Genomic DNA, 20,650 nt, shown 5'->3' on the forward strand with positions numbered 1-20,650 from the left:
TCAGAGTCACAAGATAAGAAAAAGAAAAAGGAAGAAGTAAAACTATATTTGCAGACTATATGATTATCTTAATGTAGAAAATCCTATGGAATCTATAAAAAAGTCATTAGACATCATAAATGAGTTTAGCAAGGTTTCAGGATACAGGAGCAATATACAAAAATCAACAGTACTTCTATGTAATTGTTCACTAGCAATGAACAATTTGAAATTGAAACAAAAAGCAATACTATTTATAATAGCATAAGAAGTATGAAATACTGAAGGATAAATATGACAAAATATTTTCAACCTCTGTACATCTACAAAACATTGCTGAGAGAAGTTAAGGAAGACCTAAATGAATGGAGAGATATATTATGTTCATGGACTGGAAGATTCAACATTGATAAGAAGTCAATTTTCCTCAAATTGATCTACAGATCCAATGCAATCCCCATCAAAATTCCCGCAGGCTTTATGGGTAGAAATTTACAAGGTTTCATACGGAAATACAAAGAACCTAGAATAGCCAAAACAATTCTGAAAATGAACAACAACATTGGAGGGTTAACAATACCTGATTTTAACCTTTATTATAAAGCTACAGTAATCAAGAAGGTGTGGTATTAGCATCAAGGTAAGATGAACAGATGAATGGAACAGAAGCAGTCCAGAAACAGATCCATAAATATATGGATGACTGATTTTTGACAGTGCAAAGGTGCAAAAGGAATTCCGTAGAGGAAGAACAGTCTTTGAAACAAATGATGTTAGAACAGCTGTATATCTACATGCCAAAAACAAAAACCCAAAAAACTTTGATACATATCATGCACCACACCACATACAAAAATTAACTCAAAATCAACCACAGACCTAAACGTAAAACCTAAAACTGTAAAACGTCTAGAAGAAAATACAGGAGAAAATATTTGTAACTTTGGGTTTGTCAAAGAAATCTTAGATACAACACCAGAAGAATGATCCATCAAAGCAAAAATTCATAAACTGGACTTCTAAAAACTTCTGTTCTTTAAAAGATACTGTTAAGAGAATGAAAAGACAAGCCAAAAACTGGGAAAACATATTTGCAAAGTACCCATCTGATAAAGGACTTGTATCCAAATTATATAACAAACTCTCGAAACTCATTAATAAAAAAAGAAACCATCCAATAAAAGGGGACAAAATATTTGAATAGACACTTCACTAAAAAAGATATTTGATGGAAAATAATCATATGAGATGATTAACAATAAGCACAATGTTGTACAGCAGATCCCTAGAACTTTTTCATCTTGCATGACTCAAACTTTATATGCCCAATCAACAGCAACTCCCCATTTTCCACTCCCTGCAGGTCCCAGCAACCACCATCCGGCAATTAGTGTTTATATGCAACTGCTTCCCATCCCTAACACCCCAGTGTACTGAACTATGTACAATAAGCCATCGTATTGCTATTATTATATTACTTAAAGCTTTTTATATTATATTGTCTATGACATAGGATAGCATGGTGGTTAAGAGCACAGGCTCCAGGGTCTTCCACATATGAAATGAATCCTCGCACTGCCAATTACTAGACCTGTAACTCTAAGCAAGTTATTTCATCTCTCTAAGTCCCAGTTTCCTTACTACCACCACTTGCATCAAAGAGTTGTGAGGATTAAATAACATGTTTAAAGCTCTTAGCACTGGGTCTATAAAGAATAAGAACTCCAATAAATGTAAGCTATCATTTTTATCTGTTTAAAAGTGCCCCATTCTCAGCATTTGTCTTAGTGTTTTAAGAAGTCTATTGTATTCTATCAATGTGGGGATAAAAAAGGGAAAAGGCTTGACTCTGGAAAATAATACTTTGAGTCCTTGAAAAACTTGTATATTAAATTTCAGCTTTCTGACATTGGTCTTATAGAAAAACATTAGTTGAGAAAAACCTGGAGTCATTGCTGAGTGGAATTTTCAGGAAGGGAACAATGATCCTTCAAAAACAGTGGAAGAAATAGGGAAAATCCAACTCTCCCAAATGATGCTACTTTTTACATGTTTCCTCACATTTAATACCTCAAAATGTGGGGAAAGTATAGAAATGGTAAAGCTTTTAAAATGTGAAACATCTGATAAAAGAATTATATAACTATGTCAACATAGTTTTGTGCTATTAGATTGTTGGTCTTGAAGATGAGATTTTTTATTGGAGAATCAGAACTGGCTAATTACTTGAAATTTAAGATTAAACTTAAAAAATAATTAATTAATTAATTGGCTGCGTTGGGTCTTTGTTGCTGCTCGCAGGCTTTCTCTAGCTGTGGTGAGCGGGGGCTACTCTTTGTTGCAGTGTGCAGGCTTCTCATTGTGGTGGCTTCTCTTGTTGCGGAGCACGGGCTCTATGTGCGCGGGCTTCAGTAGTTGTGGCACATGGGCTCAGCAGTTGTGGCTCGCAGGCTCTAGAGCGCAGGCTCAGTAGTTGTGGTGCATGGGCTTAGTTGCTCCGCGGCATGTGGGATCTTCCTGGACCAGGGATCGAACCCGTATCCCCTGCATTTGCAGGCGGATTCTTAACCACTGCACCATCAGGGAAACCCAGATTAAACATTTTTAAAGTGAACACTCAGTGATGAAATAGCTATGGCCCTACAAAGGAAATTCTCCCGGGCTATATTTTATTAGTATCTGGGGAAGTTATTACATAAAAAATCTTTTATTACATACTGCAAGATTGGAACGCTAAGATCATTTTACTGAATCAAAAAAGTTTTACAAAGTGTTACCTAAATAAATTTACTGGCATTATGGTTAGTTTAATAAGATTTAGTCACTTTTGGAGAAAATAATGATAGAAAGATTAACTGGGAAGCTATTCTTTAAATCTCATTTAGATCAAAACATAAAAATGGCTTAACGGTTATTTTTCTTTATTGCACTTAAGGCATTTAAAAATATTTTCAGTGATTTATTCCTGCAGAACTAGATATCATGATTAGAATTTCTTTCATGTTACTCCACAGCCTTTCTCTAAGTAGTGTGTTATTTAATGCAAGAGGTCAATACGTGCCCTGTTAGAAGATTAAATGGTTTATAGACTCTTCTCTTTCCCAAAGGCTAATTTTCCCTTTCAGGTCTTGTGGGGGAACTTTGTTGTATATTAGCCACTGTTTGGGCTTTCAAATTTTACGACAGAATTTACCAACTAAAGCTGGTTTATATAAAAACCAGATCTGTGTACTGATCTGGAGCTACTTTAACAAGTAGTGATCTGCTTTAAAAAACTACAGCTAGACTACTCCAAAAAGTATAAATCAGTTTCTAGCAGACAAAGACATCCAGTTTGAGTACTGCATTTTCAAATTTCAGGGTACTTTGCAAAAGAGCTGGTTGGGGGTGAGAGGATCATCTCATACAACTAAAGCTTACAATCTACCCTAATATTTATATATAGGCAGTTATGTGCATGCAACTTTATTTCTGGATTTTCCATTTACCTAAAAAGAAAGAAATTTAATCTTGTAAAAATAAAACAATGAACAATGAGATAGAAAAGACTGATGGAAATATTCCCTTGTAAATGTGAGAGCTAGCCAGGCAATGATCAAGATGACTAAGCAACCTCAGGGATGTGTGACTCAGTAGGCTAATGCAAGATTATTAGCTTCATGACATACATCTTAGCCATCTTCAGAAAGGATTCATTGTTTTGGAAAAGTAGGGGACTCACAAATGGCATGAAACACTGATTTTATTTGATAAAAATTCAATTTTTTTCTTTGACAAAGCCAAGTTAACTGTGTCAGGGTCAATTTCACATCAGTTCTGCCAATGAGTCAGACCATCATTTGCACATACGCCCCCAACCTAGTATCTATTAAAGCAGCTATTAACTAAATCCAATGCCTATGAATGGCCATCTATGTAATGGGATTTAGTAAAAGTCCTAAGGAAACCAACACATAATGAGAAATGAAGTTTTAATTAGGAATGTATAATCTCTTTAAGCAGAATAGTGTGATTATGATTTCATATCAGGAAGGTTCCAGAGTCTTATCAATAATAATCTGTTGTTAATTTACCCCAAGTAGCTACTATTCAAAGTCATTATGCTATGATTTGCTTTGTGTATTTTAACTTCCCCTGGTTCCATTTATATGTTCTTTCTTCAGATTTATTATATTTATCCATAAAAACCAACATCCTCTTCTTCCCTTTTACTGGACAGTAAACAGTTTCTGTCTTTATCTGGGTAAAAAGAGATTCCATTAAGGTGGTCAGAGAGAGTGAGAGGTTTCAGGTATAGCATGACTCCACATTTACACAAGGTGATTAAATTAAAAATGGACCCTGAAAATAATTTAAAAAACTTGAGTTAAAAACTTTAAGATTTCAAATTAATATCTGTCAAGGACATTAGGCTTTGGGACTTAAAAGGCACATGTAGTAGGTTAGCTAGTTGTATACTCTGCATTAGGACACAATCTACTGTAACTATTTTGTCATTAGAGCTCAAGATCTTGGATGGTTGACAGCTAGGAATCTACTGACTTGCTGCACTAAGATCCTGGACAGTGCACTTATGTGACCTCCTCCCTGCTGTTGGGCTGGGTATCTGGAAACATCAATTTCGGGAGAACAGTTGTTCAAAACAGCTGTCTTGAGAAGTAAAAAAAAAAAAAAAAAAAAAAAAAGACTTTTTACTAATGAAGCAAATGTTAATGTTAATACTCAACTTGAAGATCCAAACTGTAGCTCATGGGTTACCTCAGCAACTTCTGCTTCAGCAGTCAAAAGACTATTATTATGATCAAACAATTGCAGTTATTATTAAGATAACTGTTAAATGAACTATGCCTGTACTATTAAACCATGTTCATGAATAACTTCTAACCAACTCTCAAACTACACTTTTCCACATTTCTGTAAACAGGCTGTGTGATCCTTAAAGGCATAAAACTTATCTTCAGCTACAATGGTATCCTCTAAACCAGTCTTTCTTACTGTGATCTTGGGACCCCTGGGGCTTCTCAAGACACTTTCGCGGGTCCACAAAGGCAAAACTATTTTCATAATATTAAGAGATTATTTGTCTTTTTCTACTCTCATTCTCTCACAAGGGTAGGGTGGAATTTTCCAGAGCTTACATTAACACATAATGGGTCTACTATTAAAAAAAAAAAAAAGAACAGGTATTTTAACAATTTATCAGTTCTAATTTAATATGGTAAATATCAATCAATACAACTCATATAACACAAGCTTTTTTGGGTCCTCAATAATTTTTTAAGGTGGAAAGAGTTCCTGGGACCAAAAGTTTGAGAACCACTGCTCTGAACAAAATAGTGCAGGACTGCCTGTATGAAGCGCCCAATAAATGCTTGTCATCTCTTCATATATTAAAGTGATTTTACTTCAGATAATCTCTGTACTTGAAATCAGTCAGTTAATTTAGTACCCACTGGATATACTACAGTGTACATGACCATAAACTACCTTCTTCTGAAGATCCAGGGTCATTTAAAACCGGAATTGTGATTTAAAAACTATTTCATAGGACTTGTTTGAGTTATACTTTAAAATACAGAAAGATATACCTCTAATGTAGAAAGAGATACCTTAATGTACACTAAAAAAGGTTTTCAATCACTTTATTACTTTTTTGGGGTAAAGTTGTTTTACTTCAATCATAACCAGAGTTAGCGGAAGATATAAAACTGAAATACGACTGCAATTTGTATGCTCCTTAAAATAAAAGTAGAAAACATGATGTGTCATGATTTTTTAAAATTATACCAGGAAAACAATATGATTCTGTTTCCATAGTAAAGTGTACTGTTTTGGATATAATAACCACAAATTATAAAGGCTTGCCAAACAGGTCTACAGAAACACAAGGAAAATCTGTCCAAGTTTGCTTTCCTTTCTTGTTAATGTTCAAGCTACAGAGTTCATTTGTAAATAGTAATCAAGATAACATGTTTTTGAGAGAAGGTTATTGTCTAGGGCCTCAAAGTTCTAAATTAAAGTATGCTAATTTTAGAAGATAAAATACCGCTTAGTAAACACCCTGTCTCTTATGGATTAATACACTCAACTGGATGGCATGTTCCAACCCTTTGGACTGCTAAAAGAAAACTTCTTGAAAGAAAAGACAACTTTAAGGAACTGAAACACTAATACCATAGCACACTCATCAACGGACAGACTCCATCTTCAAGTATTAATGTAAGCAATAAGTTGAAACCCTATCTGCAAGGGATATGAAATTAGTTTTGTTAGGAATGCATTATTCAGGTGGAGAGCATCCTAAAGATTTAGGTATGCTTTGGAAAAATCTTTGGATGCACTTCGGTTTTACTGAATGTTTAGGCTGAAGCTCAGTGAAATGGAAAAGATTTTCGTTGTGTTCTATACACAGCTGATATCTATGTGTAAACATCAAGCTCACCAGAATGTATCTGTCGAAGACCTTACTAAATCTTTAGATACTGGAAGTAGACATGTGTCATCAAGTATCAATAAAACCCAACACGAAGAGTTCTCAAAAATACACAGCTGAGGGCTTCCCTGGTGGCGCAGTGGTTGAGAATCTGCCTGCCAATGCAGGGGACACGGGTTCGAGCCCTGGTCTGGGAAGATCCCACATGCCGTGGAGTGACTGGGCCCATGAGCCACAACTGCTGAGCCTGCGCGTCTGGAGCCTGTGCTCCGCAACAGGAGAGGCCGTGATAGTGAGAGGCCCGCGCACCGCGATGAAGAGTGGCCCCCGCTTGCCGCAAATAGAGAAAGCCCTCGTATAGAAACTAAGACCCAACACAGCCCAAAAAAAAAAAAAAAAAATACACAGCTGAAATCTGTCATTAATTTTGTTTTTGATGTAGTATAAAATCCATTACTCAATGACTAGCAAAGCAGAAAATAAAATCAACAATGTCAGTATGTTTTTCAGTAATGCAATGCAAGGTGATGCCAATGTGGCGGATTTTCAATCAAATCTGAAGGTCTATATAGATCAACAGTTGTATCCAATCTTCTCTATTATGGTTATGCCTTCTGGTCATGGCACAAATAATTTAGTTGGTCTTTGAATAAATTTATTCAGGCTTTGAACATAATCAGTATAGCAGCACTAAAGTAGTACTTGACATAATTCCACTTTCTGGGATAAGCAACTAAGATGTGGCTAACTGAAGAAACGGCAAGCAGGATGGATAGGATTGGGAACTAAAACCATGACTGAGGCCATCAACTCACCACTGTTGATGGGAGGTATGGTAATTGTAGCAATACAACTAATTATTTTATGCTCCTAGTTGCCGAGCCATCAGTGAAAAACGGTCAGCATAATGACTTCCAGAATGGACAGCAGGCATGTTTGAGTCCCTTCCTGTGTGAGTTATGCATGTGGCACTACACAGATTAGAGTAGGGCACAGGACAAGGGGTGAGGAGGAGAGCAAAGATGCAAATAATCTATAAGATAAAATAAATAATGCACCTGATGTAGTAGAACTATGGATTACTAGATACTAGAGAAAGCAGACCATCTGTTAAGACTATCACAGACAGTTTGGTTCACTTGACCAAACAAGAGGCACAAGCAGAGATACCAATAATAGGCCTCTCAACTAGACTGTGGTTATACCAAAATGAAAAGTCTTCAAAAACATCAGGTTCCTGACTGCAGAAGCATGTAGCATGCACAAAGGGTGTAAAGAAACAGGTGTCTGAATGGGAAAAGGATAAGTTGTTTAGATGTTGCCAGGACAGGACTAGAAGCACTAAAATTCTAAGAAAATAAAAGTACTGTATGTCACTAGAAATGGCCACTAGAATGTAAATGAAATGCATTCTCTAGTGAAACAAATTAGCAGCATCAAGTTCACCTGCGACAGGGCTAGGACTGAAATTGGTCAACAATTACCTCTAAAATCCAGGACCTTAAAAAGGTTATTTCCCCCATCAACCCCAGCCCTTTCCACTTGTTTTCTTTCAGAATTTCAAGGAATCAATGCTTCCAACTGTTGGTAATTACACTGCCTTTCTATGACGAGTACAACGTATTTGTGTTCATCTTTCTCTCTAGATTCAGCAGAAATGAACTGGTTACATGCTCACTTAAGGGAGGCTTAAATAGGTGTGGAAATTGGAAACAAAGGAACTTTTTGCCTACTGCCCATTTCCATTTTCCCCTGGGCATCCCCATGCAAAGCTCTCTTGTGGTTCTAACCTCTTAAATCCTGTTGTGTGCGAGCACCGGCCATGCTCTGTCTTGGCATTCGAAGAGAAGTTCTCAAGGGTGTATGTCTCTGCTCATCCAGGTAAGCGAGGTCCTCCAAGTGGGTGGAGCTTGTGGCTGATAAGACAGAAGAGTTTAGTCAGAATACCTAAGTTTAGAAAACTGTCAGTTAGTCTGTATCTCCAGACTTCAGAATCAGAGCAGATACATTTACTGAGAATTTGCTCAACTCAAAGTCCTCATCAGTGTCTCGAACATGTGCCAGGAAAACATGTCCAGAGTTGTCTGTGGCTCCTTCACTACTATCAAATGCCTGAGCTTATAGACAATACTAGCAACAAGTTGGCAAACACATTAGTACCTGACAACAAAGATTATTAGTTTTTGCTTCTTTTGGGTCACAAATCCCATTTATATAAACAACATCAGTGGAGAAATCTGTTCCAAATTATATTAAGCTATAAAAGAACCATGAAGCTCTATTTTCAACATTTCCCATTCACGGTAAAGAGTGAAATATGAAAACATTCTAAAAACAATTTTCACATGTGTGTATATATATGTATATAATGGAAAGGCGGGCACCTGGGGCAATGGACGGAGAATTGCCAAATAGCATTTAGGGAACTGCCAATGTCCATGAATTCCAAAGAACATGTTGTTGCTCTCTGAAGATGAAAGTCAAGTAACAGTGGCTTCCCACTGCATCTATAAATCCTTTAACCCCTAACCTAGCCATGAAAGAGAAAGAGAAAATGGCAGAAGATGGGGGTAAAATGGCACTGCTACATACTGAGAGCTATTGAGTCCACTTACAATGAATCAAAAAGTGAAGAAATCAAGAATCAGGGAGTGCTGAAGACAAAAAGCTTTTAACAAAAAAGAAAAAAAAACCCAAACTTCCGTCAGGAAATGTTTATTTAGAGCTTATACGTGATTAATTAAACCGTTAATTCAAACTGCTGCCAACTATGTAAGATACTGTGCTGGGGGTTAGTTCAGTAATTCCATGACAATTATTTACTGAGAGACTCCTGTGTGCCAGGCTCTGTTCTTGGTGCCCTCGCTGGCTTCATTGCTAGTCTACCTCTGTGACAATTTGGAGTGGGTGAAGGGAGGCAAAATGAGATCCCTCTTGGCTGCGGAGCTCCAATGAAGCATTGCCCACATCCTCAGTCAAGGTAAGACACAACAATAACATAAAGAGGGCTATGACAACTGGCACAAAGACAGTTACAAAGTGCTCCATGAGCTGAAACAGAGAGAGAAAAGATGGAGAAAATCGAAGAGAGGGAGAGGAAGAGAGAAAAGAATAAGAACAAGTGCAAGAGACGTATATTCCCTTCACCCTTCAATTACTGCAATTGTCTTATTTACCTGGATCTACTGGAAACCCACACAAAAGGAATTTATCCAAATTATACATATAGTTTCTATAAGGAAATAAAAGTCTTTGAAAGCTAGTCCAGGGAACTTAAACCAAGAAAGGGAAGCCAAATGACACATGACACACCAGAGAGAGGAAGAGAATAAATATCAGAAGAATAAAAGATAATCTCTACTTCTGCATTCTGAAATTAAAACTATCCAGAATAGATAACTTTCTAATCTCTTATTTAAAAACACTGGGGACAATTACACCATCCCCACTGGTTCTAATTTGGTTCTGTGAATTAGTTCTTTCTTATGTTTCATACAATCCCTCCTGTTTTAACCAAAGTCTATTTTCTTTTGCTAGGTTCTTTATCCATATGGGTGTAGCTACCAAAAAAATAAAGGCAGGGCGTGGGTAGCCCCCAGAAGTCCTGTCCCCACAGAGCCCTCCTTGGAGCGCAGAAATATTAGCATCAGCTGAGCATGGCCCCTTCACAGAGATGTTTGTTTCAGCTTTGTGGGGCCTCTCCTCCAAGCTTCTATGGTTTAATCATCCCAACCTCTTCTCGTTTACAGGCTCAGAAGTGGTAGCTGCTTCCTGAAGTTGCTAAGTCCATGAAATCTCAGTGTTCTCTTTTACCTTTTCAGTTCTTTAAAACCTAGTTAACAATTCTTTATATATAACATCTTCTGTTAAAATATCTGTGTGGTTTCTGTCTCCTGGCTAGCCCCTGGCTGAGATAGCATAGAAAATAACTGAACAGCAATTCTTTTACTATGTGATGTTGATAATAAAGCAATAACACAGAACGCAGATGTAAAAGGAGTTTTAAAGGCCATCTAGACTAGAGGTCAGCAAACTATGGCCTGTGGATGAAATCTGGCCTGTCGCATAAAGTTTTACTGGAACACAGCCTTGCCTCTTTGTTTAAATAGCTGTTTACCATAGAGTTGAATAGTTTCGACACAGACCATATGGCCTGCAAAGCCTAAAATACTAGCTGACCCCAATCTAGTCAGATCCCCTCCTTTTACAGTTTAGGAGACAGTGAAGTCATTTATCTACAGTGACTCACTTATTCACTGGAGAGCCAGGCCTGGAAACCAGCTATCTTAACTCTCAATCCAGTGAGCACTATTTGCATTGTACCCTCCTCTCCTTTTAAACCTAAACAAATCTAATTCTTTCTTAAAAGGCTTATTTTTCATTCCTTCTTCATCTTTGTCACTTTCCCTCAATTCTCTGTTTTTTATGGCTTCAAAGAGCAGTGATCAAACTTGGGCAATAAAGGCCTTGCCAATGCATAGTTAGGTGCCCTGCATGTCACAGGCTAATAAATCTCACTTCAAAATTTTCTGCAGTAAGAAACAAAAGAACAAACAAAAGTCCAAATTTGTTATTTTTTTAATAAGAAAGATACTTATAAGGTACTTTTTAAGCTGATAAACTGAAGAGTAATATGAAAAGACCAATGACAATGAAAATTTTTTATTTTCTTTTATTCACATTAAAACAAAATTCAAATAAAAACTAACAGCTGGATGAGTGATAGAAATTTCTGGTTATCATTATGGCAATATTAATGGTACATTATATGATTTTAAAGCAAGGTTCTAGCAGGGTACTTTTACTAAAATGGTTCTATATGCTAACACAATAAGATGGTTTGATATGTTTTAATAAAAAGAGAATATATATTTCATTAACAGTAGGCAGAATGATATAGAAATACACAACATGAAGTGGAGCAAAAAGCTTTGTTAAAAAAAGAAGCCTAAAGTCTTTTCTTTTTATATGTTATATCCATCTATGAATCTTTTAAAGATTAAACTACGGGAGATCTATACTTGGAGTACAGATTTAAATTAAATAAGTTACATAATCCATTTTAATTTCTTTGTATTAAAAAAATCTTCTGGCACAGCCTTCGTTTCACATGTTCAGCTTCTTATATTCAATGAAGAGCTACTGGCAGCTTTCATAAAATGTAAATGTCTACTGTGAACTTAACAAGTTTTACTAAACTAAGCTTTACCATAGTTATTCCTAGAAAAATGAACATCAGTTGTTCTATTGCTTTTTTTCACAAAACCAAGAAATGTAGTAAAATATATTTTGGAATCAGCACATTTCTCAATTCAGACAAATGACATTAGAAGAAAAAGAAAAAATATTGTAATAACCGAACTGAAAAACAGTTCATTCCTTTACAAGTCCAAATACTCACAGGCAAATTGAACTAAGGAAAAGCAGAGATATTCAATATCAAGCACTATAGCTCTGAACCAGCCAATGGGGAACTACTGCTTTATTCTGGACTGCAATTGAGTTATGGTTAGTGTTACCTAAGTCTCTTAAAACATTCATTCTTTTTCTTATTTTGGCAATAATATCTTTTTCTCTGATCTCTGAATCTATCACTATTTTATCAAATAATCCAAAATAATTTCTTTACTGCCTCTTTTCCTTATTAAATTGTTTTCCTTAGTCTTATTTTCAGTTTCTTTCTGCTTCATCATTTTCAAAATTCTTGTCCCTTCAAATACAGTATTTAAAGACTTAGCAGACAAATATTGGAAAGATCAGTCAGGAGACCTGAAATTCTATGCGCTGTGGCCTTTGTTTCACTAACTGTACGTAGTTGTACTCTCCAGCGAAGTCCCATGAACCTTTTCCATTTGCAAGCCAATTTCTGAGAAAAAGTCTTTGTCATACTTTGTCAAACATCTCACTCATCGTCAAAATTTGCTCAGGCTACACTTTTTCTGCTTCCCTGATAGATCCCCCAGTCAGAATTAATTGCTTCTCCCTTTCAGCAACCACATACATATATGGCTAATTAGAACTTGTGTTATTCAGCTAATTGTTTACATTGTCTGTCTTCCCTTACTAGATTATGGTAGGTTCTTGAGGGCAACTAGGCAATGTCTGATTCATCTTTGATAACTACATTCCTTCAGAGTCAATCAGAGTGCCCTGCACGTAATGCTCAATACAGAACTAAATTCCAGGCTAGTCCTACTTAGATTTAGAAATCTGTCTGGCTTTATCCTCACCTTCCTCATTGCTCTGCTTAATGTTTAACAGACATCGCTATGGTAATATGCTTGGCTCCAATGATGTTCATAAAATCTTTCTTCAGGTACTGCTAATCCTTTACGTTTTTCTATAACACATATCACTTTCTATTGTATTGAATACTATATAAATTACTTATTTATTCTCTTTATTTTACTTTCCCTGGTGAGAATGTAAGTTCCACGAGGGTGAGAATCTTTGTTTTGTTTATTGATGATTCTCAAGTGCTTAGAAGAGTGCCTGGCATATATAGCATATGCTCAATAAGTGCTATTTAATGACTAAATAATTGTATTTAACATACACGTTGTGTTTTGCCTATATTTAAACAATCAATGAATAACAAATTAGGTTTTGTCTCACTGGGTTATCTGAAAGCTAAGGATGAAGGAGGTGGCTACAACAACAATGCCTTGTACATCATCATCCCATACAAACACCGGTGGCAGATCTATAGGGACACATATATTCCCACCTTGTAGTGCTACTCTTACTGTGAAATTGTCCTGGCAATTTTTTTGAGATAATTCTGTCAAATTAAATTAATACTATAATATTTAATGAACACTTTCTAGATACAAATAAAAGAATTAATCAGGTAAGTTGAAGTGAACTGATGAAACAGGAAAAACAAATCAACAAAAAAAAGTTTTATGTAAGAAGAAAATGCTTTTAAAAAAGTAAGCCCATAAAATCTATGTCATTAAAAATCCTTGTTTTCAGAGAAGGAAGAGGGAAGTGGAAAAAGGGAGCATATATTTTTCTGAGATTTCATCAGATTGGAACAGCTGACTCATTTACAGAACATTTAACTGACATACTTTTTGAATTTAATACACAAGTGGGCAGGAAGAAATCCAGCAGATGACATTTGGTACAAAACATTCCAGAGGCAACTCTGTATTATAGAGTTTGGAATCAGTTTAAATTGTTTCTTCTTATATCAGTTGCCACTAATGCAAACAGATTTTAGTAGCACAACTGCCATTCTGGCTGACCTGAGCAGGGAGCCTGGAATGATACTTTATGTTTGCTACAGCCTGGGCAAGAAGCCACTCTGCTGTTCTTACACCCCTGATTCATAAAGCCAACATTCTGACTGCAGAAAAGCCCATTTCTGATTTCATTTTTTTTGGTAAAATCTTTATTACAGTTTCCGATTGGCTTCATTTAAATCCCCCAGGATTCCCATTTTGCATTTACCTGATTCTTAAGATCCTTCTCTTAGGAAATTGTGCAGCTCCAAACATTAAGAAGCAGATGGTGAAAGTTTGTATTTTAACTGACTTCTGTTGTTTGCATGTTTCCCTGATAGACTCTTCATTTTCACACAAAGCACTGAGGACAGCTGTTGTAAGCGAACATTTCCTGCTTCCCATATCCCTCCAATTCATTGCCAATCTCATTTTAAGACATCAAGGATGACCACAGACAGCCTACTCTGATAATTTCTGCTATGCAACCACAAGTCCACAAAGGTTCTCTGCTTCCTTCCAACACAACAGGCTTAAAAATATGCAATAGTGATTTACATTTTGAAAACAATAAAAGACAGTTTTTATTTTTTCATATTTTACAATTTTAATTTAAAGGTGCATAAACTTCTAAATTTATATTCAGAAAACCGAGCTGCTCCAGGAAAAACCCAACCTTTAATGCTAGACTGCCAAAACTCACCTTTAATCACTTCATCATTCAAGATAAAAGTTTTTATGTTTTCAGTAAATAGTACTATTTTCATTTGTGGTATACGGAGCTTTTAATTGGTACATTAACTTTAGACTTCACTTGTTTAAGAATCTTTATGTTGCTAAAGGTATATAGCTAAATCTAATTGACCAATATATTTATTCAATCAGACCTATTTTAGTAATCAATAAAAAGTACATGATTGTTTAAAAAATTTCATTACATATGTTACTTCAATACATTGTAGTGAGTTAAAATCTCAGAAAATATTTAAAAAAATAAATCACCATAAACATTTTATATGTGCTGACTCCATTCCCTGAAAGTAAAAGTGTTTTAAAAGCCACACATCCTTTCCAATTCTCTTTAAAATCAAGAATTATGGAACAACATAGACAGTTTTACTCTTCAGAGTTCAATCCAGCATCAGCCTCATATAATTCCTTGACAATTTCCTGGTCGTGACAAATGTGGTCCTGTAAAGATGCCACAAAGCTCAAGCTAAAGAGGATGCTTCTCTTCCCCAGGTGGGGAGAAGTCTATAACACAGCAAGGACCAATTAAACAAGTAATGCCCTAGGTTTTTAAAAATGTGAAGAAAATGGTATTTTCATATCATCATTCAACATTAATTGGTCTCTAAAATAAATAATTATATCACTCATACTGGATAAAGTTTAAAAAAGAAGGAAATTTAAAAGCTGAGTTTGAACAAAGCCTTTTATTATTGGCATTCATCACCCCCTAACCTCGTACATATGCTTAGAACAATTTAATAAGTAAAATATACTGACTTTTTTCCCTATTTCAAACTCATCTCATATTTGAAATCCTCAATCATTCCTGTTCACCAAGGAGATTTGAGTATTTGATCTTCCCCCAGCTTGGGGAACCACTTCTACGTACATTAGAAAGTAAAGGAAAACATATATATCTAGAGCTAAAATGAGAAGAGAGGACCCTCCTGAGCTAATACAATTTACTTTAAAAACTGATTTAGATATCTAATCACTTAAGCTACTAGAGACTGTGGTCTTATCAAATATTTACACACATTATACAGTTAGCAGGTGAAAGTAATTTTGTCTTTCTACATTCTGGAAACACTTTCAACCTATAATCTATTAAATTTTGAAAATAATTGAGTCATTTGGTTTACTTTCCTGCCTCTGTGTGAGGATCTGAAACCACGGTTTCCAGATACAGAACATGGTTACAGATACAGATACATGGTTTCCCATACAAACTACTCCTTGACCTATGACTTGCCCTGTAGGCAATAGCAGGTCTGTTTGTATTACATTCAACATTGACAAGAAATAATTCTCTGATGAAGTATTTTGTTCAACATAGTCAGTAAGTGCTCCTCCAACAGTATAAATTCCTATTCTCCAGGACAGATCTATTGAAGAAGCATGATCAGTACTGCTTAAGAATCTGAAAAATCTCTGCTAGCCAGAAAGGCCAGTGTTATGAGATGACCACTGTGATAGATGAAAAACTAATCAATAATTAAGGTTTATCGGAATAACAATTTAGACTAATATTATCCCTCTTATTTATGTTTTAACATGAGGGAGGGTAGAAGGAAAAGAAGAAGGAAGAAAGCATTTAAGTATGTAAGGAAGTACTTCTCAGTACTTGAGTTAAACTCCAATAACAAAGAAAAATCAGTGTTTTATAATACTTGATATAAACAGTTTACTTTCTGTTAAAATGATTAAAAAAAATGGCACTAAAAGCATGGTCCACAGAAGAAAAATCTGATAAATTGATGTCATCAAATTTTTTGTGTTTCAGATGAATGGATAAAGAAGATGTGGTATATATATACAATGGAATATTACTTAGCCATAAAAAGGAATGAAATAGTGCCATTTGCAGCAACATGGAAGGACCTAGAGATTATCATACTAAGTGAAGTAAGTCAGACAGAGAAAGACAAATATCAGATGATACCACTTGTATGTGGAATCTAAAAAACGATACAAATGAACTCATTTACAAAACAGAAACAGACCTACAGACATAGAAAACAAACTTATGGTTATCAAAGGGGAAAGGGGGGAGAGGGAAAAATTTGGAATTTGGGATAAACAGATACACGCTACTATATATAAAATAGATAACCAACAAGGACCTACTGTATAGCACAGGGTACTGTATTCAATGCCTTGTAATAACCTATAATGGAAAAGAATCTGAAAGAGAATACATACAAATATATATGTATAACTGAAAAACCTTGCTGTACACCTGAAACATTGTAAATCAAGTATACTTCAATAAAGGAATAAAAATTTAAAAAAATTTTGTGTTTCAAAATACATCAATAAGAAAACAAAAAGATAAGCAACAGACTGGAAGAAAATATTTTACAAACACATCTCTAATAAGGATTTGTATACAGAATATACAACAAATTCTTACAACTCAATAATAGGAAGACAGACAGCCCATAAAAAATAGGTATTTCACCAAAGAAGATATATGAATAGCTAATAAACACACAAAATAAGCTCAACATCATTAGTCACTAGGAAAATGCAAATTAAAACCACAAGACAGCATTTCATATCTGCTAGAATAACCATAATAAGAGGTAAGACAATAACAAATGGCAGACGGGAGGTGGAGAAACAGAAGTCTCCAGACACTGAGGGTGGTGCAGTCACTTTGGAAAACAGTTTCACAGTTTCTTAAAAAGTTAAACATAAATTTACCCTATGATCCAGCAATTCCAATCCTAGGTATCTATTCAAGAGAAATGAAAATATATATCCATTCAAAGACTGGCGCAAGAATGTTCACAGCAGCAGTATTCACAATAGCTAAAAAATGGAAAAAACCTCAATGTCCATCAACTTGGTGAATGGACAGATTAAAAGGAGGTATAGACGTACAATGGAATACTATTTGCAAGAAAAAGGAACAAACTTCTGTGACACCTTAAGTAAATCATCCAGTTCTTGAAGTTATTTGGATATTTTTAATTAACACTAAAAATAGGTATTTCTTCAAAGATCTAGTGATGTCACCTAGGACTGCTATTTCTAAACCAAAGACAAAGGGAAACCCTTTTAGAAAGACAAGAGCTTAAATATATACTTTATATGTATTTTAAGTTGAGGTATAATTTATATACATAGTGTACACAAATCTTAAGTATTTAGCTCAATCAATTTTTATCTATGTATACACCCATGCAACCACCATTCAGATCAAGATATAGAAGGCTCCCTTAATTGATATTCCCACCAAAGGTAACCACTACTTCAGTTCTTCACCACAGAAGTGCCATAGTTTTTTCTGTTTTTCTGAACTTTATATAAATATACATACTTCATATAGTATGCACTCTCCATGATGTTGTCTATAGCAGCAGTGCGTTCTTTTTCATTGTTGTACACAATTCATCAAGACTGTTGATGGACATGTGGATTAATTTCAGCTTTTGGGTATTATAACTAAAACTGATATGAACATTCTTATATTTGTCTTTTGGTGAATATAAGGACTTACTTTTGATGGCTAGTCTATGCAGGAGTGGAATCGCTAGGTTTTAGGTAACATGCACATATAGCTTTATACACCTTTAACAGATCTTGCCAAGCAGCTTTACAAAGTGGTAATGCCAATTTATTAATATATCCCCAGCAGCAATGTATGACAATTCCAATTGCATCACATCCTCACGAACACTTGGCATTGCCATTCCTTTTAATTTTTTTAGGTATGGGTATAATGGTATTTCATTGTCAAGAGCCGTGAAGGATCTGATATTTTATCCTACTTGTAAGCTAACAAGCCTGGATGTTTGAGGAAGAAGACATGAGACATCTAGGTCATAGATGAAAGACAGTTTATTACTCAGAGGAGTAACAGTAGCCAGAGTATCAACACTGTGTCAGTTATGAGCCCCAATTCCCACAGGGTAATACAAAGAGGGCTCTGTGAAACTTGCACGTGCAGATGGTTGTACTGCAAGAGAGACCCTCTGTGCCTATAGATTAGTTTGCATTTTCTAGGATTTTATATAAATGTAATCATATAGTATGTACTTCAAAAAAATCTGGCTTCTTTCACTCAGCATTAACTATTTTGAGATTCATACGTGTTGTTGCAGTATCAGTTCATTCTTTTTACTGCTGGGTAGTATTCACTGTAAAGATATGCTTAATTAGTTTATCCATTCACCTGTTGATGGGCATTTGGGATACTGACAATTCGTGGCCATTACAAATAAAGCTGCTATGATTTGTGTAAATCTGGGTAAGAACATATGCTTTCATTTCTCTTGTATAAATCTTACTGATTTTTGACCTCACATGTCTCTTACATATATTATAATCACATGTAGCTATATAATATATATTATATTATGTATATATTATATGTATAATATATATTTTTTAAAGAATCATAATATTAACGTTATACTAAGAAGAGAGGGGAGAGTGGCTTTTCCTTCTGTGTTTTTTGTTTGAATTTGAATTTTTATTTTATATATATTATGTAATATATATGAATCTTTAATTTCTAGAATATGTCAGCAGGAACCACTGGGCAAGGAGATTATAGCTCATTTTTTGTTTTGTTTTCTTCTTTATATCTCTCTGTATTAAAAAATCTAATAAATGTTATTTTTTAAGGTAAAAAAGAAGAAGATCTCTCAAGCCACTCTCTCAACTCTATTGATATAACCTGGCAATTCAATTCACTATAATTTTGCACAATACCAGAAGCTTTTAACTATTTTCTCTAACTCCAGGCTTTTGACCTTCAGTCTATCTTATAAGGGATGGATACGTACAGTCATTCTTTTGAACTGCAAATGTGATAATATGGCTCCTGTTTAAACTCACTATCAACAAAGTAAACCCAACATAACATCAGAGTGCATAAGGTCCTTGGCATCCCTTTCAACATCATTTTCTACCATTTCTTCCATATACCCCAGGTCCTAGTCATGCAGAAATACCAATTATATGCCAAGTTCTTTAAGTTCTTGGTGCCTCCTTCCTCTTTCTTCTCTTAGTCCTTCTAGTGAATTCTTATTTGTCCTTCTCTGTGATGTTTTCTGTTCTTCTCTACCCTACTCTCCCCTCTGCACTTAGATGCTTCCTTCTCTGTGTTCCTATGGTACTTTATAAATTACTGTATTATAGCATTTGTCAGACTGTAGCCGAGTAGGTTACCAAAACAACAATGGATGTCAATTAGAATTCCCTCCTGTAATTCTCCAAAAAAATCTTAATATTTGCTTCAGTCACTGTTCCAATGGATATGCAAAAAGTTACTGAAGTACAATTGTAGCCACAAGTATGCTGACGACTACAAACAGTGAAGTTGCTAAATGGCAGTTTGCAAAAAATATACCATGAGAGGTAGTTAAGAAGTCTGAAAAATTCACAAATTGAATGACAATTCCCTAAAAGTTGACCACAATTTAAAAGATTTTATTAAGTAACTAGAATAACAGTGCTTACAAGATAAAATTCTAAATAGACAAAAATCTTACAATCCATATAATGGAAGAATGTACTCTTCACCTGATAAAATACTGCTTGCTTTTTAAAGTTTTTTAAAAAACATATTTCAAATTATATTTTTACCCGGTGATGAAAATACCTGGTATAGAAACCTGGGTTCTATACAGTCAATTTCTTCAATATCTATTAGTTAGAGAAATGTCTGATAACTTATTGATGCTTCTGACAGCTGCCTTATGCCAATTTCTGGAAAGCAACAGTGTTAGAAACCTTTAGAGACAGTGAGGGATGAATCATATCTGTCTAATTAGTCCTGTACAACTTTTTGTAAAACCTAAAGTTAGTTTTTGCATAGGGTAAAATAATGAATCTTTACAGACACTTATGCTCAACAAGGGAAAAGTATTTTATAATCTCTTCAGTAAACTAAAAACAGAACAGAAGAAGCTTATACCTCGGTTTCCTACTAAGTGCTCAGTGTTCTTCTCAAGTAACAGAGCCAGAACTCTCTTAGAAATCATTGCAGCTTAGTTAAGAAGTAAACTGGGATGTACCATTAAGGTTGGTAGCTATATTTTCCATTTTTATGTAAGCAAGGATTTAAATGCTTCTCTTTTGGATATACTGAATTTGCCTAGCAATTTCTCATAAGTTATAGCATTCTAGGATTCTAAAAATGATGTCATGGTTGGGGATCATCATATTTAAAAGAACCCAGGAGAGAAAATTTTCTGTCATTATATAAAAGTGAATAATCTTGAAAAATTAATATTAAAATCTTCTGCAGTTACTGATCTTCCAGATG

General features: G+C 35.0%; 1 protein-coding gene across 17 annotated transcripts in view; it reads right to left on the bottom strand.

Moving 5' to 3' along the window:
• Positions 1–20,650, bottom strand: part of TANC2 (tetratricopeptide repeat, ankyrin repeat and coiled-coil containing 2) — a gene marked incomplete at its 3' end in the record, with an annotated part of 357,840 nt that overhangs the window by 114,099 nt on the left and 223,091 nt on the right. For all 17 annotated transcript variants that reach the window (XM_082373745.1, XM_082373742.1, XM_082373746.1 and 14 more), the window contains one exon: positions 8,203–8,328. In XM_082373745.1, the coding sequence (XP_082229871.1) occupies positions 8,203–8,328 (126 nt within the window). The remainder of the gene's footprint in view (positions 1–8,202; positions 8,329–20,650) is intronic.

This window comes from Balaenoptera borealis (genome assembly GCF_965194805.1).
Source record: "Balaenoptera borealis genome assembly, chromosome: 20".
NCBI lineage: Eukaryota > Metazoa > Chordata > Mammalia > Artiodactyla > Balaenopteridae > Balaenoptera > Balaenoptera borealis.